This window comes from Gymnogyps californianus, chromosome 12 (assembly GCF_018139145.2).
Source record: "Gymnogyps californianus isolate 813 chromosome 12, ASM1813914v2, whole genome shotgun sequence".
NCBI classification, from domain to species: Eukaryota; Metazoa; Chordata; class Aves; order Accipitriformes; family Cathartidae; genus Gymnogyps; species Gymnogyps californianus.
Window position 1 is genome coordinate 18,312,824 of NC_059482.1, and position 26,709 is coordinate 18,339,532.

At 36.8% G+C, this 26,709-nt stretch overlaps 1 protein-coding gene across 2 annotated transcripts in view; it reads left to right on the forward strand.

Moving 5' to 3' along the window:
* The window catches only part of FTO (FTO alpha-ketoglutarate dependent dioxygenase), a 257,678-nt gene that overhangs the window by 91,838 nt on the left and 139,131 nt on the right, over positions 1–26,709 (forward strand). For both annotated transcript variants that reach the window (XM_050904114.1, XM_050904113.1), the window contains exon 8: positions 23,354–23,478. In XM_050904114.1, the coding sequence (XP_050760071.1) occupies positions 23,354–23,478 (125 nt within the window). The remainder of the gene's footprint in view (positions 1–23,353; positions 23,479–26,709) is intronic.

Below are 26,709 nucleotides of genomic sequence, written 5' to 3' on the forward strand. Positions count from 1 at the left end.
ACTTGAAACTGGGTGGGTAGGTGGAATGGACCTTTGGGTACAGTGGGAATAGAAAACAAGCTTGGCAGGAAAAGCTTTGGAGATTGAGAAAGAGTAGGAAAGGATGGCAGAGGCTCTCAGGCAAAAAGGAGTGGTGTGATTTGAGAGAAAATAGGATAGGGGAAGCTTTGCAATGGGGGAAGTGGTTGTGGAGAAGACAGCAGAAGATAAGGTAGCTGTGTGTCTCCTTCAAAGCAGAATATTGTGGGTAGCAACTTCTTTGATTTTTTTTTTTTTATCCTGTTAAAAAAGTTTGTGATTTGACAGAAATTTCTTCATTGATGCTTTTGTGCAGTAATAATAATACATTTAATATGCTACTGGGTTATACTACAGAACCAAATAAGGGAGAAATAGTCCTTGTTTAAGCAAAAAATAATTACATTGAATGCAGAAAGTTACTTAAAGTATGTTTAAAAAGTATTTGATTTTAATGCAACAAACATATAAAATTATCCAGAAAAAAAAATCAGGGAGATTATATACGCATAGGTTTTTAACAATTTAAAAAATGCATATAATGTTTAAAATGTGTGAATTGTTTGTTTGTATGTTTATATATGTAAACACGTGGGTGCACACGCATACATCTATATACATGTGTACACATAGAGGGAAAGAGGTTTATCTGTTTAAGTACTGAGCTGTTCTCCATAATGCTTGAAGTTGCAGAATCTTACTGAACGGATACAATATGTTAGTTTCTCATCTTAGTACCTCCCAGTGCTTGGGCATAATTCTATGGTAGACTTCAGTGTTTCTTGATTATATGGGGTGTTATAATTTCCTGATGACTGGTTATGTTATTTATAATGCAGAGGGTGTTAATCCTTTGGTGATTAACACTCTATTTGAATTACCAGAGGTCAAAGGTACATTCTTTTATTTGGTTTTTTTTGCAGTGTTTCTTCCTTTTTTTTTTTTTTTTTTTTTTAACTAAAGGTTTTGTGTTTTCTGTTTTATCTGAAAATTACTTTGAGGTAATTTGGGGTGGAGGGAGGAGAGGAGCATCCTTCTTCCTTAGGGGCCCAAGTGTGTTGAAGGTAGTCATTAGAACATAAATTCTTTTTGCAATGAATAGCTCCTCCAGAAATCCTCCATTTAAAAATAGTGAAAATCTTGTAACCGAAAGAAGCATAGTCAAAAGCACATGGAAGAAGGCATTCCTTACTTAGACTCTAAAAGAGTAGATACCTACCTGCATCTCATTCTAAGCCATTTTGGAGAGATTTATTAAAGAAAAGATTGTGTGTGTGTGTGTATGTAAAATTGTGTATATGTATACATATACACAGACACACTTTATAATATATAAATATATATGGCTGTCATTTCAGGTGATTTGGAGGTACTGTAGAGATTCTTGTCCAGCTGCCAGCTATGTCCCAATTACTGTGTTTTCAGAATTGAGGAGCTATATTAAGTCTTCAATTCTTTCAAAGGTTGTGGCTGCACAGAAGTTACCCTTACCCTAATATTTCAAGCCTTTCTCTAAATACCATGGTCTTTTTTGTGTTTTGCTGAGCTGTGTTCCTTACAGGGCTGGAGCTGGTGAGAGGGAAGCAGTGAAGGCTTTTTGCCATTTTGTTTTTCACACAGTCCTGGGATTGTGTAACCGTTCATACATCCCCAAGAGAATTCAGTTATGTGTCCAGGTTTTCTGAGTTTGTGTCCAGCTGCAAAGGCTTTCCAGTGGTCTACAGCAATTGTCAGTGTTTACCGAAGTATGCTGTGACACTGGCTCTGCTCCCTTCTGTAAAGATGACCCTAGTACATTCCTTGACTGGAAATGCTGAGGTAGATGTTCCAGCTGGAGGGGGAAGGTTTCTTCGTGCTGTGGGCGTTCCACCTCCTCCAAATCTGGAAAAGTACGGGGATGACGGAAGACCTGCAAGAGTTCCCTCACTGGCATTTTTGCATTCTAAAACCCCTCTGGTAGTACCTGAAACTGCTAGAAGCCAGTTACAGGAGAATTGTGTTGATACATGGTAGCCCTCTGCAATGTTTAGGACTTGCCATATTGCATATAAACAAAGAAGGTGGCCAAAGGGCAAGAAAGGAAACATTAATGTTAGGAAGCCACAAATGAAAGGAGAGCAGCTCATCTGGTGGGGTCAGTATTTCCAGCTTCAGATTGTGATAGCCTGCCTCTGCATTTTCCAATAGAGGCATAACTGATCTTGACTTGGTGTTTTAAGAAAACTCAGCATCAGACTAGGCTGATCAAGTGTTAACAATGCGTATTTTGCCGAGCTGGAACATGAGTTCACTGGTGTATAAAAGCTCTGTTTTAACTCAGTTACCGGCTATGGGCTTAATGCCTGAACTGCTGGATGAAGTCGTTCAATCTGTCAGAAAATTGAAACATATTATAATAATCTACGTTGAATCTACGTACCAAATCTGTGGGTGTTTTAATGGTGCTCTACAGCAGACAGGATGACTATTAAGTAAGTGGAAGCACAGAGGCGAGATGCTCCTGTCCAGCTACTCATTTGATGATTTTGTTTTACTGTCTGTTGTGTGCTAGCTTTCTCTCTGCTTTTCTCTCTGGTGTTTTGCTCAGAGCTCTGTGAGGTGCTAAGATTAGTGTTGGTTTGCTTTTGTCATAATCCTTCATGTTTGCTGTGACAGATAGGTGAAAAAGTAGTATTTGTTCTGCTCCAGCATGCAAGGAATCCAGCTCAGACACTGAGGACAATTAGTCCTATGTTGTGGGATAAAAAGCAGACATGCTAAAATTTTAGGGGGACTTTTTTCCTGTACATGCTCCGGGGGGAACTCTGCATATAGCACTGTGGCTTCCTACATGACTTTTCTGTTTAAGATTGTTTAACTGCTGTCTGCCATTCAATTGCTGGCCTGTGGTTAGCTTTATTTCTCTTATACAAATACGAAGCACTACGCTGGCTTTGTTCCTTCTTTTTTTTGTTCCTTTAGTGTTTCACTTATATTTTAATAGTTTCATTTACACTTAGAAATGTTTTATCTACTTCTGCAGAGAGATTGTGAGTAGTCTGGCACCACAAAATGTATGGAAAGCGTAAGAACTTGAAGGAGGGTTCAGTAGGAGGCAGAATTAAAGGCTAAGGTGGTTTTGTGAGCGGAGCAGAGAGAGAAATTGGGAGGAAATAAGTTGCAGGAAAGAGGGGGGAACAGGGAAGGGAAACAATTGTAAGAAGGAAGATAGTATAAAAGTGAGAGAAGGGTTAAAAAATAGAAATGGGAATAAAGATAATGGAAGTACAGAGAATCTTGGAAGTGCAAGAGATAGTGTAACAGGAAAGAGAATAGTAATAAATTAGAAAGTATCTGTACTTTTTAAATTTTATTTGTAGTCAACATGATGACGTTAATGTGAAAGTTGATGCCACGTCTTTCAAAATTATTTTTCCTTTCCTTCCTGTTACTTCTGGAAGTTAGAAATACCACAGTAAGTGATAGAACAGGAAGGAGAAACTAGGCAGATATTTGCTTTCATGGATCAAAACAACTGCAAGGTATTAATATGAAGATCTGAATTTTCATCTATTTAACTTGTTGGCTGCAGCATTTAATAGGGTCTTGCTCTGGGAAAATTAAATATGTAAACTACTAATAACAAATGAGGCAACTAGTTAAAAATGCAACTTTTGTGTGAATGTATTATTTCACTGTATATGTCAAAAATAGTTTTTTGTCTGCTGACATATTTCTGAATCAACTTTCTTGAAGGAGTTGTTGTATTATGGCCTTACTGTAGCAGAACATTCAGCCTGAAAGTCTGCAGATAGAACATTTGCAATAGTGTGTAAGTGCGAAATTTTAAGTGATGAGCTGCCTGATTGAAACCAGAATATATTTTTTAGTAAAACTTGTTATTGGTTTTGTGTAAAGCCATTTTTACTACTACAAGGGGAAAAAAAAAAAAAGTGGGGAGGGAAAGGAATTAGGGGGTAGCAAGAAAAGACTGAAAGAACATACAGCTGAAGGCGTAACTTAAACTTATATAAATATCAACACTTTAAATGTGAATAGTAAGATCCAGCGTGGTAACTAAAATTTGGTTCAGGAAAGATGGAGCAAGTTGTCTGCTGATTTGGCTGGTATAACTAGAACAATGTACTTAGCAGTTTTTATATTGAAGATTATGTTGTGTATAAGTATATATTATATTATAATTTTGCTAGTCCTGTTTCAAAGTCTGCTGAAATCTCCTTGACTCCTTTTTACATCTGTCACAAACAATTATTTATTTTCTTGGGTTGAACCATAAATATTTGCAGAAGTGCTGTAATCTTTTTTTTCAAGACAACCATTTGAAAAGTTTGCCTGATGGACTTAAGTAAATAACAGGACTCTCTCACTAGGGCTATGAATCTATTACTTATGATGCTCTTCTTTGGTGACTCTTTCCATAAGCGGAATTTATACAATTAAGTTCGTTACTAGACATTCAAAGTATGCTACTTGAAATAAGCTTAGAGATGTACATCAGAAATATTAAGTATTTGTATCCTGTTTTCATTTTACTGTCATATCTCCTTTTGTCTTACATTTGTACTAACCCAGTCAATAAGCATGTATGAACCACGTCAACTTTTGCTGTTTCAAGAACTAATTGCATTTTTCAAATATATTTTCATCAAAAAACATTTTATTGCTTATTTGCACAGTACAACTTCTAAATCTAAGACACCACTGGGGTCAGAAGATAGTAGGTAGCCTACACAGTGTTTGAACTGGTACTCCAGTTCCTGGTTTCCTGAGGACAAATGTGATTGCTCCTATATAAATGTTTTAGATCACAGTGACAGCTGTGGAAATTAAACATAGCCAGCAAAATCTATTTTCTGTCTAGCTAAGTAAAGGAGAGGACAGATGAAAAAAATTCCCTGGGCGAATGAATTCTTACGAACAGTGATGAATCTTTTCCTTTTGCTATATTAATTTTACTGTATTCTCCAAAAAAAAAAGAAAAACAGTCCAACTTGGGTTTCTTTGTGTGTTCTTCATATTCAAGTTTATCATTTAAAGGTGAAAAATTTAGAATATCGTTCCTATGCCATGTTGTAGAACACATTGCAAACATTTCTCTAAACACAGGGAAAATTTACCCTTTAGGATAGTTTCCAGAGAGTTGCAATGGTCTGTGAATTGAATAGGCTTTAAAATTCTATGAAAATCTGGGGTTTGGGGAGAGGAGAAGGATTTCCAATTTCCCAGGAATTTTGTTTCTCCTAATCTGTTACGAACAGTGTTCTGTTTTCAGAGGCTTCAGCAATAGTAAGCGTTACCTTATCCTGCTTTAAAGTATCTTAAAATGTTGAGTCTTCTACAGAGAATTCTCTTTTTTTAAACGTAAGTTTTGATGCCTGCTTCAGAGGCTACTTTAATGCAGAAAAATGCAGAGTTTTCTCATCTAGACTATGTAGCAGTTTTGCACTGAGAAAGAATAAGCAGAGAGACACTGCCCTGCCAAAAGGTAAACCTTTGAGTCATGTTCATCACAATTTTATTTTTTTCCTGAGGTATGTTCCTGGCTTCTGTAGTTCTGGAGGATTCATTTTCCCTCCTAGCATCTCCTCAGGCTCTACCTGCATCTTCACCAAAGTTGCTCAGTCTTGACAACTGGTTTGAGTCCACTATTTGCACTTGTCAGAGGAGACTAAATGACTCTGCCTTTTCAGGTGGTTCTTTCAGTTAAGGCTTGGAGCACTTGAGCATGCTGTTGTTAATAAGCTCACACTGCTCCTCTCTGGGCCAATTCTTTCTTGTTTCCACAGCAACTTCTTAAGTAACTCCATCTAGCAAAGTATGCTTTGTAGCAGTTCGCTATTAGAAGTAATTTGATAGCCTTTTTCGTGAACTATACCAGTCACTGGGTATTTCTGTTTGGGCTGAAGACTCAAAATGAGCTATGGAGTGCTTAGTTGTTGCATCTGTCGTGATCCCCCCCCCCCCCCCCGAGGTGGGGGAATTAATGTAGGTTGTAGCTCAGAAATGAGGCTATGGTATATTATTTGTATATTTTAAAAAATCAGTATATTGTGATTCTTAAGATATATAAACTTTTTTTGTGGGGAAAAAAAGCTCTCTTAAAAAATTTTATTGCAAAGTAAATGGTTAAAACGGAGCTGCAGTTACTTGAAAGAGACAAATATACATTCATTATTTCCTGAGTATGTTGTTTTTATGGGAAAGCAAAGGAAGCAATGGCTGGGTGTCATTAAGGAGTAGCTAGTGGAAAGCGGTGAAATGAGCAATGAGACTTGTAAAGTGTCATGAAAACTGAAACACCAGGGTACAAAGTACCGCTTATCCTCGCAGATATGGATACCATATGGCAACATGAAGGGAAATGGAGAGTAGGAGACAAGAATCCTATTATTCCTCACACTTTCATTTGCTTGCTATTCGCTTTGGGCAAATGACTTAAGAAGTTGTGCATGAACCTTCTTCTGGCACAGTATTTATTGACAAGACACCTGTCTTCCCTGTCAGGCTCCTTGAAGTTTCTTTGGTGTCATTCCAGCTTTGGCACTTCTGATTATAATTTTATTGTTGTTTTTCTAGAATAATCTTTCCTTGACTGTTCCTAGGTTGAAATCTATATACATGTTCTGGTACTACAACCCTTTCTTCTCTTACAGCTTTTCACTTATTTTCCTGAAGAAAGGCGATCTGCTATGATTGTGTTATTGCTGTCCCTGAAATCTCTGCCTCCTCTTTTTTCCTTTATCTGCAAGTTGCCATCTCTGGACAACCTTCCACATCTCTCTCTTATATATCTTTGGAATCAAATGGACTGATTGAGAGTACTTTAATACCAGACATTGAAAGGATTTGGCTTCTGGAAAGACGGCGATGTGGTCCATGTGCCTTTGAAATGATTCATAGGAGGAGAGCCTTTATCAGCTCTATAGGAGCTGCTACAGCTGTGACAAGATTTTTGTCACCTCTTCAGCTGCTTCTTCCTTCCCACCTCCTAAACTACACACCTATCTACTGGCCAGAGTTTTCTTCACTTATAACTGTTTTGTATTAGTTTCATATTTCTCTGAAATTAACAGATCTTCCTTACAAATTGTTAAGCTAAGTCTACCAATATTCAGTACCGTTATCTTCACTGTAATAGTTGTTTAAAATGTCAATTCTAGCATCTTTCACCTTTGCTCTTCTAACTTCAGTTTTTGTGAAACTATACTTGAAAATTTCCTCTTCTGATGATGTCCCCCAAAGTTAATGGTTGGTTGTTAAGACCACAGCAAGAGTGTTTTACAACGTGCAAAATCAGAGAGAGCACGCTTACCTGCTCTCTTTCATTGTTACTTGCATTGAAACTTTCAGCTGTTTTGCCTCACACCATCTGAGGGGACCATTAGCGTATTTGGCTTTGCCTCCACCTAAGGTTGTGGAAATGAGCAGCTATTTGACTGTGTTACAGCAAGATAACGTAATTTTAAGTGCAGGTCCTTTTGTCATAACAATGGGTCCTATATCAAGAGAGAACAAGAAAAGCTGCACAGAAAGGTTGTATGGGAGGGCAGTAAAATCCTGCAGAACTTAACAGATGTTATAAAGGGAGCCCCTGATTCATAAGTTTTATGCTTCATGTGTTGTAACTCTGAAAATTAATGCTTCGTGTGTTATATCAGGCTGTTGTGGGCATGTAGTGGCGAAATTACAGATAATAAATAACTATTCTTCCTACTGAAGCTATATAACCTTCTCCTAATTTTAGCACCACAAAGAAATGCAATTTAGTGGCTCTCTATGCTATTGAGTTTAGTGCAAATATTTGAACTTTCCTGTGGTCTAGGAAAGCTGGCATTTTAAGAAGTATTTCATAGTTACAAAGATTACCATTACACCACTATAACGATTTTGCAGTGCTTTGCTCATTGGAACACTAGCCTATTTGTGGGGAAGAAATGTCCAAAAGACATCCTAACTTCTGCTCTCTAAAGAAGTGCTCAATATGACACAGCATTAAGGGATAGAATCAACCCAATGTATTCTCAATTTCAGAAACAGGGAGAAAACTGAAATACGAAGCTATTCCCACTAGAAACGTTGTAAATCTTACAAAATACTTAAGCTTTCCTCTTCGACATACATCAAAGGCATAAAACTTGGGAGATTAAAATATGTTTTTAATCTTGGTTTGATGAGCAAAACTTTCACTGTAATATTTATTATGAGAGGCTCTACTTGTGTTGCCTCTTCCCTTTGTTCTGTTTATATATGACTTCCTTTCTTCCAAAAAAGTAGGAAGTATCGCTTTCACAAAGCCGAAGGATATTGCAATGGTTTGTTCATCTAAGCTGAATCGTAGGCCCACGTGGCAGGCACAAACTTTTCTTTTATTGTCCTGGGTCCCAGAGGAAGAGCAATGCTTTCTGATGGCTTCCCATGAATGCCTTTCATTTGTGGAGGAGTTTCAGTGGCTTATGCTGACTGTACAAAGATCAAACAGGCAGGAAAATTGTGGTTTTGAGAAACTTAGCCAAGATCTTTGTTATTTTCTCAGAAGTTTTTCTTCTCTAACCCTATTTTTTAAGGACAATATTAGGACAATTAGTTGTAGTGGCTGACGGGAAAAAAGCTCGTTCTATCATTTTCTCTTTAAAATTAAGTATTTTCTTAGTTATTAGAAAATTTGTAGGCATGTATAAAGAAAATACTAACCGTAATTGCAGTCTGTCTTTATTGCATTTGGAATCAATGGTATCCAAAATTAAGCTTAAAAAAATATTGTGGCTGCTTGGTCCTGCAATTTGATCTGTATTGGGACACTGCGCCTGCAGAGTTTTGCTGAAATCACCCAGGTTTTTTTGCCTGGGCACAAAGGTCTGTCAAACAGATTTGATAATGGGATTTGACCTGTTGAAGTCTCTCTTGTTTCAAGAACAGTTTTTTTCCTTCAACAGGTTTTCTTAGCGTTCTTCATAAAGATTTCCTTTTTGCTTAGCTGTTAGTAAGCTGAAGTATTGGAAAGAGAAGTGCAGACCACAACATCTTTTTAACTGCAGCGATGGCATGTTTTGCCAGCAATACACAATTTTCATTGTGTTACTCATATAAAACCTCATCTTTGTCATACAAATTCAGTTTTTGTTGAAGGATTATTTTAATAAAACTAAAATGGCTTAAGTTTCTGAAGTAGAACACGTAGCACCTTTAGAGGTCAGATGTAGCTGAAACTTGAACAGCTGTACAACATGCATCCTAGATTGTTTTTAATTGTCTTCCCTTTCTCTAACAGCAGTAATTCTTGTTTATATTGTCAAGAACCTTTCCACTGAGCACAAGCGCACCATACTTTAAGGTCGCATGCTTAACCCCACTGCACGGTTACAATGTAAATGGGCCCCCTTTGTTTTCATTAATGTGTGAGGGGTGGGTGCAAGGCAAGGCTGTTCACAAGGCTTAAATAACTTATTGTAAAAGTGTCTTAAAGAAAGCATATTTTGTCTCCATACCACAGTTGTTTAGCATTACTCTTGTGCATCCAACCGACAGCCAGTTTGGCAATGGATTTTTGTGTGTCATTTTGTTCTTTTGACCTGTGATACTTTTTTCTTTTTTTTTTTTTTTTTAACTGAGCTAATGGATTCACCTCAAATAATACAAAACAAAGAAGCTTTTCCTCTTTCCTTTCCTGATATCCTAAAAGTAGTAAACAAAGCTGGAACTGCTCTTTTCCACCCAAAACCCTTTACATAACAATTTACCAGTTGCTGTTTGTGTGTTGATGTAGAAGTTTAAAATTAAGACTTTCTAAAAATGTCAGATTAAATTAGTATGCTCAGTGCTTTTAATCAGTTTAAAAATGAACAAAGTGTAGCCTTTTAAAATTATTTCAGGAGTTTTAAGTAAGTCTTGTGCTTTTCTACCTGTAGTCATTGATGTAGGGAGGAAAAATACTGTTGAAATCTTATGAGTTATTTTGATTATCTAGAACTGGCCCTGAGTCCCAAGATTTTGGGTGATTTCAAACCCAGTGCTGATTGTAATCTGTGGCTGGCACCTGTGGTTGTTTTTGTAGGCCAAAAAAGTTGAAGTCATGCTCTTAAGTGTTGCACTGTGTCAAAAATCGAGCCATTTTGGGGGGATATCTCTGTTCCAGGTTGATTGCTTTTTTAATATTTGGTTATAATTTTGGACCATGAATACAATTTGATTCATGTCTGGTTTTGAGACACATAAATTTATACCAGCACATGGAATGAATATATATGTGTGGCTGTGATCCATCCAATGCGATGAATTTGATCCAAGAGGGTTGTACGCAACAGTTTCTGTGCGTGTACTGAATGTATAAGCACTGAATGAACAAGGTAAGGGGAAACTATTATCTCTAGAAGATGAAGCAATAATACATGCTTATCAAAGCAGAACACTGTTCTGAATATGGCAAGTTGTAGCTTAGTAGGAATAGTACTTTGTTGGTTTTCAGACTGTATTAATCAAGGTAGAAAATTGGTTTTTGTTTGCCAACTTGCAGTTGAGACAAAAATAGAGACTTTCCTGAGGTGAAAACTCTTCAGTGTGAACTTAAAATACAGCAACCAAACACTATGAACTTAACACCGAAATGTTGTAACAACATGTTTTCACAAATGATTATCAAAATATTATTTTTCCTCATAATAACTGCTATGCTCTTAGGCTTTGGACAGAGAAATTTTGTCTTGGGTTTTAATTGTCTTACAATTCATCGAAACTTTCTGCATTCTTTTTCATAGGTATTATATATAGAGCAACTTACTATATCTAGTGACCTCTCCAGTATGAGAATAACTGATTTGACTAGTCGTAGAAGTTTAAACAGGATGATATTTGCCAACCTTGAAAGAAGATTATTTAATGCTCAAGAACATAATGATAGTTTGATATTACAGTAGTTCTTTCTGTTAATAAACATTTAAGAAACATTTTTGTGAAACAGAAAAAATAAATGTATACCATTTAAGAGTGTAAATAAGCAGTACAACAAAGATAAGTCTTCCGGCATGCAGTCTTCTTGACAACAGTTGTTGATGAATGGGGGGGGGGGGGAATCAAATATTGTTAAAAGGCAGTCCATATCCTAATGAAAGTGTTTTAGCTTATTTTTTTCCTAAATGAATATAAAGTTATCCCTGAAAATTGATTGGTATATATAAAAAGATTGCATAATAACATCTTCAATAAAAATTTAAAAAGGGGAAAAAAAAAAAAGAACGCAAACTGCAGAATCCAAATACTGAAGAGAGACACCAGTTTTTATCAAATGACGTGTTTTCCTCTTTAAGAAGAGAAATATGTATATATACCACATTAATAGTTTGGATGATTGTTCACATAAACTATATCTCTGAATGCTGTGAAGTGTGATTTGCCCTCTAGTGTTGTGTTAAAGCTGAATGTGAAGTAGATAGACAGTAACATTAGATGGAGATTTAGAGCTCTGGTATGGCTTGTCATGATGTATCTTTAAGGGTAGAAGTTTTTGTATGAGAGAACACAGGTCAAACCCTCCTCCACAAACAGCTATTTTTCATTTCTGCAGCAACCCAGGAGATCCGAAAGCTTTTTTAGCTTAGTGGAGAACATCTTCATTGTGGCATATACTCATTATGTCTGTTAAGGACGCTTGGCCAGTTTATGTTAATACATCCTTGACGTTGCTTTAACTTTTACTAGTGGATTAACTGATCCTTCTCGGAGAGTGCGGAGGGGATTAGTCAGCCACCTTTGACCTCTCTCTTAAGTTGGACTTTGCAGCTGAACTTGAGAACCCCTATCTTACTTTATGTGCCTATAGAAGGAAACGTTAGTGAATGGTAAGGCAGGAGCTGTGAATGTCGCAGTGCAGTGTAACAGTGTATTGTTACGGGGTGTCACAGAGTAACTGTGTTTTCTGTTTTCCCAATTGTATTGTCATAGTTTGTGAGCACATCGTGCAAATGTTGTATTTGTTGAATTGCCAGAATCTTCATCACATGACTTTTGTTTCAGAGAGTAATCGATGTGCATATATTCACAGTGATCTGTTGATCACGCTGTTTGTTTTCTTTGTTAGGCATGTGATGAAAGTTTATTTTCCCTGATTGAATGCTGTGTCATTAATGAAAACTGTCTATATAATCATTTTTGATATAGTGAAGTTTTCAAATAGTTGGCCATTCAAGCTTTAAATTCTTTCTCAAGTATTCATCTATAAATACTTGAATCTTCATGGAAAATGAATATGACAAATTGACAACATTTAGAACTTGATTAGACTCTAAAAATATTTCCAGAAGAAGTTTTTTTTTTTAATGCACTAGTGGTGACAGGAAGTAAATTTTAAAATTTTCTTAACTGATTTATTTTGCCCCTGAGCTACTTCCTTGATCTTTCCTTGTGTGTACTTTTAATTGTTGGGTTAATTAGTTGATAATCTTCCTTTTAAGGGTGAAAAATGAACCTTTTATTTTCTTTCTCCTGAGGAGATAAACTAATTACTGAAAGCTTTATTGCTCCCTTCCTAAGAGTGTGAAACAGAGCAAAAATCCTTCCCCAAAATCAAAATAAAGTGAAAACAAACCCATATGGGATATCAGGGAATATTAATGGAAGACAAGTGGTACTTCGATAGCATGGACTATTAACATGTTGGTATTTGTCACATCCGTATAGCCATAAAATCAGATCTCTCTGATGAAAGGAAAACATGGGCAGAATCCAAATCTAAAGTCCAGGAAGTGTAGTGTATAGCATGGTCTTTTACTGGAACACAAATTTATCAAAGTAGAATAATCAATAACTGGCTATAGTTTGCGTTAACAGGTTTATAAAGTGTAGGTTTTACAGATATATTTTATTCAGAAGAACAACAAATAGCAAGAAATGTTACTGAGTTCCTGGCATGATGGAGGTAGGCGACTGAGTGTCTCAAGAGGATGAGAACCTCTGTGGAAAGTGACCTGTCCTTGGAAGGGGTGGAGGTTTGCCTGCATGTACCATGGGTTAATGCTCCAACTCCATGATGACATGCTGCAGTTGAGCAGGATGGGACAAAAACGGTGACTACAGGTGTGGTATCTGTGTTGCATCCTGATCTGTGTATATCTGTATAAAGCGTATATGGCCATACACGTATAAGATTAGGCAGTTTACTTTGGTTTTAATTTAGGAGGAGGGAGGGGTTTTTTATTCTGGAAAAAAGCGTAGGTTTCTTTTGAGCCTACAGGTTGGCAAGTTTGATCCGACATATTAATTACAATGAAGCATTGCCTTATTTAACATTGTAGGTGTACCTGGACTACTGAATTCATTTTGCAATTATCTTTTTTCTTGTAAGGTTTGTGTTGCCTATATATACTAGTAAGATATATTCCCCTTTATCACTCATAATGGGAAACTAGTGTCCCTATATAGGTGGCATATATATATTACAGGGTTATGTAGCTTTATGCTCTAATAAGTTAGGATGACATGTGCAAAACTTTGTTCCTAAACATGCTCTGAATGGAAGAGAATTAAAAATAAGTAGTTGCCTGCCCTCTCAGGAGGAATGTGTATTTACTCTAAGTATTGCATCCAAAATAGTGACTGTACATATTTTAGGTGACTGTTTGAGTGTTAGATCAGTAAACTTCTCTGTATGTTCTCCTTTGTCAGTCTCCCATTTTTTTAATTTGCTAGTATATTGCATTTGTTTGTACATTTTACACTGCACACCCTCAATGGCAGGTCATCACCATTTGCATGGCCTATATATGAAGTGCCTAGCACATGTTTTTATGTAAAAATGTAGTTATGTACTGTAACAAAACTGGAGGAGGATAAGGCACTGAAATCAGATTGCCTAGTTTTCGGTTGAGGAACAAGGATCATAGCTTGCAAAAAAGTGTATTTCCGAATGCTGTTGTCATGATCAACCTCTAGCAATGGGTGGTGGTGTCCTCCTTGCTGCTTGACAATGTCATATTCCCCATACATTAAATAAATATAGTACATCAGGTTCTGTTTTGGTTTTATTTCCTATGCTCTTCCCAGCAGTGTGCTCTAAAGTCTTTTTCTGTCCCTTTTGCCATGACAGCTAGTATTACTACTGCACTTACATGATTATGAATTTTAAATCTTCATAACGGTGTGCCAGGGTGTCACTGGAGGTAATGAAGCTGTTACTTGAGCCAAATGTGACAAAACTTCATTTTTGAAACAACATGGTGAGAGTCCCATTCTCACAGGGATATCCACAGACCCGGTGCATTTAGTGCTGTGAGGATGATAAAGGCATTGAAACCCTTATGTCATTCGAAGATACGATTCAGCTGTATGTGGTTATCTTGCATATGTACTAAATTGCTATTCTGCTATGGCATGCGTCTTAGACAAAGCGTGCCCACAGGCACTTCTGGACATGTGGCTTGCTATTTCACTTGATTGCGGCTTGCAGCTTCTTCATTCTGCAGTGTTTAACCCATTCTGTAACTTGGCTTTCTGTGTTTTAAATTATTTCAATAAAACTAATGACGTTGGGAATACGTCCCAAACTTTTGCGCAACTATGTTTTTACAAGACATTGTGCTAGAAAGTGGTGTGGCTAAGGCAGTAAGTGGATTGATGGCAACAGGTAGTGACTTCAGTGATGGGAGGAAAATGTTGGTGTTCTAGGCTTTTCCATACTAAATAGATATTAAGATGTGCTGTTCAAGGAAATCAGTAATATGACATGTAATTAAACACTAAAAGATAGTCACTAATAAAAATGCAATAATGAATTCAGAATCTAGCACTCACTGTTTTCCATTTTTCTTCACAGTTTGGGGATGTTTAAAAATAATTTTTCGTGTGATATTAGTGATTCCAGTTTGTATTTTGAGTGCTACAAGGACCAGGTGTCTAGTTTGGAGATTTTGGTACAAGTTTGCATCTGTAAATATTTTAAGAGAAGCTTGTGTGTAGCTTAGCGTATTAGGGCTTCAGTATAAATTATATGAGTCAAAGCAAAACCTTGCTTACATGTAGAATTATTTCATTAGAATCAGTAAAATTATATGAGTATTTAATTCAAACTAGAGTTCATTTCAGTGTTTGTGAGATGGTATTACCTACTTCTGGCTTTGAAGCCCATCATCTTTTGCTCTCCTCCGTCCCCCCCAAGATTATTCATAATAGCTGATGATGTTAATTTTGGTATGCTAAGAAAATTATAGGGTACTCTTTTGAGTTCTTTTGAACACATAAGATCATTTGTTGTATGATTCTTCCGTGCTTATTAGAACTGCGCATAATTGTTGATGATGAAAATTCTGTCTGCTGGCTAAGTGAACGTGTACAGGTTGTACTCAGTGTGATTCAGTACTGCAAAACGTAAGCTGTCCAGAGTGCACATTAGTGAAGTGAGTCTTGTATTGCATCTTAGCTCAACTCATTTCAGCAATAGTAAATAATCACTGAAGCATACACTGCTGTGCAGTCCTTCAGAACTTAAGTGTTCGGCGTAACTACTGTTTGCATGTGACTGAAATGGGAAAAGGGAGGTGTATACAAAGGAGTGAATTGTAACAAAGAACACTTTCTGCTTCAGTTCTTGTTCAGAAAACATATGTTCAGCCATGCAGGCAACAGTTGGGGTAAAGACACACTGTAGGTTTGGAAACAAAAGGCGTGTTCTTTTCTTGCATTCACAATGTTTTCAAACATATTCACTTGTTAGGGACTAGCCTGTCAGCTGGATCTTCTTGCAAGTGTGATTTCTTTTTCCTTACTTCTTTCAAAAGCTTTTTCCTCCACAATGTTTTACACTTCATATAATCCACTATGCATGGTAGGCCTGCTTCAGTCTTTGTGCTATTGATGATTCAGAGGTGGAGGGGCCATGCTCTGGGAGAATGTGGCTAAAGGGTAACCTTTCACTCACCCATACATCTGAAGATGCTAAGCCACTCTTATTCCAAGTATCTTGAGTGGTTCGGTTGTTCTTTTTTGATGAGATGGGTTATACTTCACCTTTAGAACATTGCCAAACCGATTAGTGCAGCAAAAATATTTTGAAAGTGTTGATCTTTTTACTTTTTTTTTCTTTGTAACTAAGTATTGAAAATCTTTCCGAGACCTATCATAACAACGTTGAATCATCCAGTGAAAAAGATTGTTTTCTCCACTGGAAATTCATTCAGTTTTGGCATGCCAGAGTAACCAAAAATTACTTAGCCATTACTTCTGTTTGGATTCCTTTTTCCTAAATATATGGTTCAAGACCCTAGTATAAATACGCTTATATAGGCATAAAGGTAATGGTTCTTTCCAAATAAGCTCTGCCTGGTTTAATTTATGACCTTTAAACTCATATAGCTAGAAAATGTACTGCTTTAGCTCCACAGGTATAGTTAAATGGTACAACTTTCTAATGTAGACAAGACCTAAAGTTTCTTTGGAAATGTCTAAGTGATCTACTCTCTGTAGGTTTTTCTAGGTCGAACTACTCATCTATCAAGTCAGGTATTCATCCTTTGTTGTCAGCAGTGAATACCTCAAAGAGAGTCAGGGCTCCCTACATTTTAATGCGTATAGACTTGTATATAGAGCTTAAGCATATGTCAAACTTTAGGCATTCTACTCTGTAATTGGGTTATGTACTTGCTTAGTTTAGGTGTGCACCACTGAATATAATGGTAGGGGAGAATATATAATCTTTGTGGTAATGGTTTCACACCTGCAACTTGAGCCTCCATTCCTTTTACCCTACAAAAATACAAAAATTATGTGTCTTTCATAAAATTCTGTATTCCGTTATATTTTATTTAAATACAGACATAATATTTGACTCGGACAAACTGTTTTAATGCTGGAAGTGCTCTATCAATAACCAGAATAGTTGTGGAATTTTATGTTGGCTTGTGGATTATTCATGTATTCTGTTGGGGTATTAATAGTGTTAGCTGAATTCAGTAGCCTGGGAAATTACCACTGATAAATGTCCAACGATTAGGATTTCCCACATAAGGCCCCTCAGACCGTGAGGATCATTTAGACAACTAGAAAATCCACAGACAAGAAAACTCCATGTAAATATTTTCTGATGGAAGGTGCCAGCAAATACATCCTTGCCAACATATGTCAAAACTACCAGAAGATCTGTGAGGATGGGGATTAACTTTTTAGCACTGTCATCTTAAGAGCCTTGACAGGGAAACATTATTTAAACGTTTTTCTTTGACTGCATATGACTGAAAAGATGTTAACGGTAGATATAACTAATATAAAGCAGTTAATGATACTGACATATATTCCAAGTCTGCGCCTTTTTCTTTTCATTGAGCTCTGTGTCAGACATCCTTGAGAATACTACAGCTTTAAAATAAATTGTCCTTCCTTCTCAAATGAAATTTGATGATTTGTCTCCAGTCTGATAAAAGAAAGCACACGCTAGTATATTGCTTCTTTTCAGGAATTTTTTGTTTTGTTTTATAGGCTCTTTAAAAGTAAATTATGTTTTAGATGTTGCAGTGACTTCTCTGACTCTCAGGAAGAAAACAGTTAATAATAATTTCTTTCCTTTCAGCTCCCGTGAGCCTACCTTCATTGTACAGTTTGCATATAACAGCTAGTAAGAGTAGAATGTACTGAACCTTAAACAAATCTATTAGGATCACCATGGCAAGAAACTGGCAAAATGGCAGGAAAAACGAACAATGATTTTGTAAACCCTCCAAAGGTCAGAAAAAGGCTTTCAGTAAGTATGCAGAGGCTAGAAATCAAATCCCATTTCCTATCATAAGAAACCAGTTGTTTTAGCAGCAGTGGTTAATGTACTGTATGTGAAAGATTTAAGACTAGTTGGAAAGCTTTGCTTCTGTTTTATTAGGCTGCTATTGAAAAGCCAACAGCATAACTTCAACTAGGTGCTTTGAGATTTCTTAATGGGCTGTCAAGGGCAAGACACCAGGTCTGTGCTATACTAGCTCTTTCCTGTACATTAAAACAACAGGGGCCAAATGATCATATACAGAAGTATGAATTACTTGATGCTTTCTCTGTTCCATATGGTCAGCCATGTCTTTGGCAATTAATCATGTACAGAATCAGTTGAGTGCTCTCTGAAGCATTGAAGTCAACATTTAGTTGTACCTGTGCCAGTGGGGGCAGTGGGGGTTGCGAGCGTAAAATAGCAGGATGAAGAGCTGCTGGCGCCGAAGCCAGAGCAGCTGGCTTCTATAAACAACACTTTTTTCCTCTTTACCTTTTTTTTTTTTTTTTACTTTCTTTGACAAACGTGAGCCATTTTTCAATATCATCCAAAACATGAGGGTTGCTGAGTGAAACTGTGATATCTGGCATAGTGGATTAATAAACAAAAGGCAGAGAATTGGGTTTAATGTGCCCAAATTACTGGGTGATAACTTAAACCATACTGGCTGCTTCCATCATATCAGTGAAAATGGGTGCATTTCCTGATATTTTAAGTAAAAATTTTAAAAGTAAAGAAGAAATGAGCAGTGGTTTGTAGGCGATTACTAGGGTTTTTTATCACATAGAAGTTATGACATGTTAAATTAACATGGCTTAATAGATTTCAGATTCTTCCCCCCCCCCCCAAAAGGCACAGTGTTCCAGTTTTACAGAATTTCATCAGGATAGTTTTTGCACTAAAAGCAAAATAAAGTCACAAAAATAACAAGGAAGATACAGAATGACATTTAAAATTTTAGCCCTGCTTACAGATTTTACACTTTATGGTTTTCCTTTCTGTATTAGTTATTGATTATTGAGAGTTGACTGCTATATTAAAGTAGAAGTGGTTAGTAAAGATTCAGAAGCTTATCCTATTTAAACTGGTGGTGAGTAAATTAAATCTTAACTCAGAGTGAAAAATCTGATTTGTTGACCCAATAAAGTGGGACCGAGAGACAAACTGTCCCAAGTGCCACTTTAGTTCAGACTGAAGGCTAATTTGTTTGACAGAATACTAGGCTTCATGTCTCCGGCTATACAATGTTTCTAACCTTAAGTCTGGCTCCTTGAGAGATCTGTATTGAAGGAAGGAAAATCTAGCTTTAAAAGACTAAAAATGTACCAGTGTGGGTTTTGGAGTGTTTAGAGGTTGCTTTTTTTTTTGCTTGTTTGTAAGCATGTTGTGGTATTCACCCAGGATATACACAGTTAAGCAGGGTAGTGGCCTATTGATGTTGAAACATAGTTTCTTCTGCTGTGTATCTAAGAAAAAAAATATTATTGTAATCCTGTTACAATACCTAGGTTAGCTTTGTTAAGACTCATAAAAGGTATCTAATTTTGAGTGTGTATGCTGGATGAATAGTAAGACTTGGTTATAACAGTTTCTATTCAGTCCCCTGTCGCTGATATATTTTGTCAGTGGGAATGAAAGGAATATGATATTGGTCTCTTAAAATCTTATCTTAGCACCTTTCTTTCTCACATAATAAGAGAAGATGCTCTGATGGTTGTTGCCTGATATGTCAGTAGAGCACTAGATTTAGTTCTGCTGCTGCGCCAGGAGGAAGGTAAAGGGTATAGTTTCCTAAATACTATCTTTAACATAGAAGGCTGGATTGGCAACTGCTATATATGTGTGTGTGTGTGTGTGTGTTATAGCTTTGGGCTTTTTTGAGAGGTGAGTTGTGTGTTTGTTTTTAAGACCATGCCATTTGGAATTTACAAGGAAATGCCCCAAATACATTAATAGACTGTAAGGAGAATTGGGGAAGATTTGCTGAAAATATTACCAGTACTGCTTATTAAAGAGACATGCCAGCCAATGAGACAAGAAGTTGCTTCCCCCAAGTGATAAGCAATTTGTGTAATCTGGTTGCTTAGGTTGTCTAGGATATGTTTTTGCCAGCTCAGGAAGCAGAAGAAAGAAAGTTTCAACAATTTGTAAACATTACCACCCTCAAGAATCTCTGTGAACACAAGGATGAGATAAGACAGGCTGTAAGGCTGGTTACATTGTTTATTTATTCTACTGTCCTGCGGTCCCAAGTGTGCTGAAAAACACTGAGTCAGTGTTGAGTCCAGTTCAGAAATGTGAAGGCTTCACTCAGCATTGGGCAAAGGGGGCCTCTGCAGACAATTATCTGTCATTAAAGAACATTAAAAGAATTGAGACACAAGATCAGATTTTCTTTGATGGGATGTGCAACTATAGTGATGTTCAAAAGAAGGTCATTCCTGCCCTTTAGAGCAGGGGTGGTATCGGCTGGGTTTCTGATGGATTTTTATCAGTGTTGATCTGAGGAAATGGTTTTCCCAGCAGATAACATCTTTGACCGAGTTTCTTGAACCCTTGACCTTTATCAGTCAAGGTATATATTGAATCCCCTTGTTAAAAATAAATCCCAAAACAAGTTACATGGAAAAGAAAACGTTCAAAGGAACATGTTTTATAATATTATTTTACCCAGAATGCTGCTTTATTTGTTACAATTTGGGATTTTTATTGAGATGATAAGAATAGCAAGTTATTAAGAAATGCCTCTATAAAAGCTACATATCAAGCCCTGCACTCGCGTTCCGGGTAACCTTACTGCCCTCAGCACTCTTAGAAAACAAGTAAATCAGTTAAATTGCTATGTATTGTTGTTGTATGTTGCTTAATAGTACTATTTCACCCTCCAGGTAGCTGCAGCTGTACTCACAGGGCTCAGTAAAGAAGCGTTTATGTTGTCAGTGTCAAACTATGAGTTTGACTTGAACTGTGTGCGTCACCACATAAATGAAAGGTGCTAACAGAAGGCTGGAGCGATATAATTGTTCTCTCACTAAAAATTAAATTATGTTCGATTTCCAGAATTGTGATGTTCCTGTAGATGGAGGGGACTTTAGGTAGTGGAACTCAGTACCAAAATTGCAGTTTGGCCAAGCCATCAGAAAAGGCATTATGTGATTGTGAATACTTGGAGAAGTGGTCACCCATCTTCTCTGACTGATAATACTCTAATCACATCATCTTTTCATCAGATTTTAACTGAAAATTCTTTAGGAGCTATCAGTTCTCCATGTTCTATGCTTTGGGAATCACTTATTTAGGGGATCTGGATGTTTGTTGCCTGCAAATAACTATACTTTCAGCTTTGTGAGGCATAGCATCATTAAAATTGGGGCTTTTCTGCAGTCTTGGAGAGAAGTAGACTTCTATACCATCACCAGTGGATTTCCCTGTCCCATTGTGATTAATAAGGCCATCCAAGGATTCTAAAAGGGAAATCATGGTGTACTGTGACCTAGCTGTATGGCTACAGTCTGATCATCCTACAATACAGAGATAAGCTTTAGTTATAGTGCTGTGTCAAGTCTTGCACATGGTAAATAGAAAAGTTAAAGCCTTAACAGGTATATTTATTCTGAATGACAAGGAGTGTTCATTTACATCAATTAAAGAACGTACATCTCTTCATCTCATGTGAGTATGTTCTCACATGCTGAAGTCCCCTATCAAATCCTGCTTTAAACTGTGCAGCTGCTGGAAGTGAGGCTGTAAGATGAGGATTGTTGAAGCTGGCGGATATTAGAGCTTGTGGAAAAGATGTTGTAGGTCAGTGCAAAGGAAACCCATGTCAGGGAATCCTTATCTGAAAATGCTCTCTGGCTTTTTGTTTGCTTTGTAATGTCAAAGCAGGGTCAAGAATGTGATCTGTATAAACAGAGTTTTGAACATTTTGGGTTTTTACAAGAAAATGTTCCTTTTTATGTGTAAGTCACATATGACGGGGTAATGCCTTTTGGTAGGCCAACTGATAGAGCTGGAAGGTGGGGAGGAAGATGCTTTTTGCTCTTTGTCATCTGATGTTGGCGTAATAAAATTATTTTCTGTCTCTGTGATCCCTGTCCTGTTTGTCTCTTGGAACCACCATGGCGATAGCAATGGTACCGCTACTTTACATAGCTTAAGAAGTCTATAATCTGCATATTATTCTTTCTTGTGGGAAAAAACCCTGTCAGGCCAAGGATAGATCTTCCTGTTTTCACAAACTGAAGATAATAACAACTATTTATCTCACAGAATCCCCGGAGGAATTTTAGTGGGTGTACATTTGGGCAGGGCAGAAGGTAATGTGTATGTGATGTTGAGGGGGAGGCAATATGCCATGTCTTTTTGTCTTGTTGTTCCTATAAGAGAGGACATACTGGGAGTAGGAATTGCAGCTCTTAGTGATGTTTGAGTTGTGTTTTCAAACTCGCTTCCACAACTGCTCAGGTTAGAAACATATTTTTTGCCTCCTTTTCTGTGAAAAAACTGGGTTTGTGCAAGCATTCTGTCCATTCAGTCATCCTTCCCAAAAGAGTTCAGATACTTTGATATGTTTGCAGAACAGGTGACTGAAGGTTGGAATAGCAAAAATAATTAAGTGAATTTCAGTGGCTGGCTAAGGCGAGAAAGGCAAATATAATATCTTCACTGAAGGAAGAGCCTGCAGTATCAACTCTAGATCTCTGTTGTGGTTGGACTGCTGCACATCCAAGTCAGCACATGTGCACTGGTTGACATACGCGTTAATAGCATGAGCACCAGCATGTGCCGTTTCTTTCCCAAGCTGGCGGACATTGGGAAGCGTAGGGGAAAGAAGAGGAGAAAATGGTGGTCGAGTTAGTAGTTGAAGGCAAAGAGGGAGTGAGGGAGTTGGAGTTAGCTTGCTGGGTGGATGAAGGACAATAAGAAGATCTGCAGTTTCGTTACATCAGCTGTCGACACAACATTTGGGAAGGCCAGTAACTTTTAGTCTGCAGAGACTGAGTGTCATCCTACTCCACAGATGACTTAAATCCATTGTGTGTGTGTGTGTGTATATATATGCATTTTAGCAATTTTTAATTTATTCCATAAATGAAAAAAGGTAGAGTTTTACTACTTGTTTACTTGAAATATTTCATGATAAAGAAAACATGGGGACATCATTAGAAATTCCTTTCAGAAGATACAATACAAACAAGTATTTTCTTCTTTAGCTTCATCAAGGATCAAAAGGGAGGGGGAAATATGCCAAACAAATGCTGTATTGAGGGTAACATTTCTGATATGATTTGATACAAGAAAATATTTAGAAAAGAAAAGAATTATATCTCAAGAAAATGAGAGCTAGAATGCACAATGTCTTGTGTTACTTAAGGCAATGAGATTTTAAGGTTTACCTTATGTGCCATGTATATTGATTAAATACCAAATATATGGTGGCCATTTCTAACCATCATTTTTACTGTATTGATTTGTCAGCAGTGGAACTGTAATAAAAAAAGCTATTGATTTACTGTCCTTATTTGCTTATGGGCTTTTTATTAATATTACACATTGTTTCCTCTTTCTAGATTATAATTTTTATGTGTTTTTCCCTTTAAGACAAGCCTGGTCCTCTCTGAAGTTGGAAAAGAGGAACAAATTGAGGAACAAAGGAATGAAACCATCAGCTGCTTCTTGCTAGTTCTTATTGAGCGACAAAAGCTGCGTAAAGAATGGACAGCAAGGTGAGAAATTTTTGAAAAATAGTAAGATAGTAAAATTAGAAACAATTATATCGAATATGCTCATATAAATCCCCTTGGGGGGGCAAGTTGACATTTAAAAAAAAAAAAACCATTCAAAATTTTTACTGTTCAAATAGCATTTTTCCTTGAATGGATTAGTCAATGTTTCTGCTTCTGATTTCAGAGTTACTTTGTGGGGTAGAATGCTCCCTTACTGTGCTTATATAGTGCAGTCTATTGGTAATAGCTTGATAGGCAGCATACATATTTGAGGATTGGTGTCACCTTAAGTGTCCTTATATTGCTAACAATATGAGCAATACTCCTGCTGGCATGCCATGCTAATAGATACTCTTCTTGTCTGCTTTCTTTCATGATCCTCACACTTTCTCGTGGTGTCCTACTGGTGTTAACGGGGTTGTGTTGGGTGAGATTGGCATAAATGTACACATTGCTAGAGTTCGTATCATGTGACTGTTTTATTATACTTGAGTTCTTAAATTGAACTTATTGCCATGGTAATAAATCAGGTGATGATGTTAACAATTTTAAAAAGTTGTTTATGTTTTTATTTGAAAAAGTTTATGTTACTGGAATGTAGTCAGATGAATGCATTTCAGAAACTACAGATACATCATACTTCTAGTTTGTTCAGAAATTCTAGTTTCGTTCAGAAATATGTGAATGCAAAAAAGAGAATTTCCACCATATGCCACCTCGTGTCCTTCTCTTTAGCTGCTAAATGAGTTGACGTCACCTTTTTTCACATCTATTTCTGAAAGCTATAGATTTATACTCATTTAATAATCTCTTTTTTCTTATTTCTGATATTTACAGAAAATATCTAAGTCTATGAAATTTTTCTACCAAATGTACAGCTTTCCTTTAAACCCGGATGTCCTGTGCTTACAGTTAAATACAGTTTTTAGTCAAAAATATTTTTTAAATGAGATTTTGTTAATCAAAATTAGCACTTAATTGGCATGATTTTTTTTTTTTACCTGCACTAAATGTTCCAGTTAAGGGAGTTTTCCTGTGTTTTGTTATTGTATAATTTTGGAAAGTTCCTGAAAATTCTATGAGATTGACTAAAAAGTTAATTGTCGATATTGGATCTGACACTTGAGTGGCTTTGCTATTCCCAATAATTAGTGAGTGGACTTGAAACATCTTAGAAGCTTTAGATAAAAAATAAACATTATTACATAGTAGCAATTATTATACAAATTAGAGGCTGTGTTTTATAAGTTTGCATTCTTATGAGCATGGAATGTCTATTTGTATACTAATCAGTTAAGATCTCAGAGTGGAAAAGAGCTTAGTAAGGTGGGTCTACAATATTGTTCATGTTTTCATGTGGCTTTTGTTTCTTCTCTAAATTTTGAGGAATTTAAGGGATTTTTTGTGTGGGATTTTTTGCCTTCCATCACCATGCTTACTAAATAATGCAAATGGTTTGGCTACATTGGAAACAGGGGAAATCGCTTAAGGCTTTTCCGTGGGACACATGCATCTTTGTTGTGAACCAGAATAGAAAGCTTCCTAGACATAAGAAAAGGCTAAACAATTCTAACGAGTGGAATATCTTTTTAGTGTTTGTTTAGTTTAACAATGATTTCCTAATATACGAAGTCATCAGGAATCAGGGCAATCGGGACTCATTTAACAGTAATGCGGCTTACAGTGTTTCTGGCCTCTGCTCGCTGCTCACAATGTAATCAGAGGCTGGAGCCAGTGTTGCAGTTGTAGACGTAGTCTAGTCTCTGACACAGAAATGCTAAAGTTCTTGAGTGGGGGTGGGGAGAGGCACAAGCAGATGAAGTGCAGGCCTTCTTAAAACTAAACACCTGAAAGAAAATTTCAAGAGCATTGTGCCTTGAAAGTTCTGAAAGAAAGTGTCCTTTGAGTATTAAATATCCATAATCCTTTTTCTTTCCATTTGATGTTTCCCATTTCAGTGACCTATCTGAGAGTCTCATCCATATGATCTGCATAAACAGACTGTTACCATACACCTCACTTTACTTCATCAAAGCTTCAGCTAGATGTCTGGAATGAAGCACTGACTGTGGTAGCCATCAAGCATACGGTGGTGAAAGTTATAAAACGTCCGCCGTGGTACTAGCAGGGCTGCCCATGTTTTAGAGATCAGTCTATTGTGTACTTTGGAATTACATGAGAAAAATGTGCTTGGACAGGAAATAATTAGCACTTGTCAAAGGGCAGGCAATAGGTTACAGTATTTTGCTTTCAACAGGCTATCAGGGGATCAGCTAGATTAGATAATAGAATTTTTTTCCTCTGGAAGTTAAATACAGATGACTCTAATTACCTTACATTGTGCATTAGAGAGCACATTATGAACGGTACAACTTCAAGAAATTTAGGTCAATGAAGGGAGGGCAGCTGGCAAAAAACTTTACTTTGTACTTGATCTTTGTAGAGTTATGTAGGCATTCTGTTCTTTCATGGGTTTTATTTGTATCATTGACACCTTAAAAAAAACCAACCAAAAACGTGCTGGGAACTGTTAGTACAAACTGATTCAACTTTTAGAAATTCAGCCTTTCTCAGAGAAAGGCATATGAACTGTTTTGATAGGTATCTACTTGGTTAAAGCATGTCCGTGCATTATTTGCTTTAAGTTGTACCAGTGTTTCTGCATATTAATGAACTGAAATTACCCTTTAAGTTTTTATTTCAGCTCCATAGTCCAAAACACATGCACTTAGTGTTATGGCTCACTGTTTCATATACTTTTGACTCAAAGATGTCATCAGTATCTTAAGTATCTGAGCAGGTCTTCTAGGGATTCAGGTTGTCCTCTGTTGAGTGGTAGTGATCCAAAATACTTCAGGTAGGACTCAGTGAATGTCCTCTAAGTGTTAACAGAAATGGTCCAGAGTTTCTAAAGCCCCGGATTTGTTTATACTGCATGATAGTGCCTGATGGACAGGTTGTTATAGCTGTTAAAGAGCTGCTCTAGCCCTTTGAACTGACCCCTTCTTGACCTCTGCTTATAGAAGGTCACTGTTCAGCTTATAAAGTAAGGGGAACCTTAGATTCTACTGTAACAAATAGAGGGTAAAGGGAACAGCTGTGAATTTTGGACTAACCGTGCAAACCTGTATAGACTTTTTAGGGTCACTGTATGATAATGAAAATTGTTACCAAATTATATGGAAATTTAACAGCAATAGTGGGAAAGAGAGGGTGGAGTCTAATGCATTG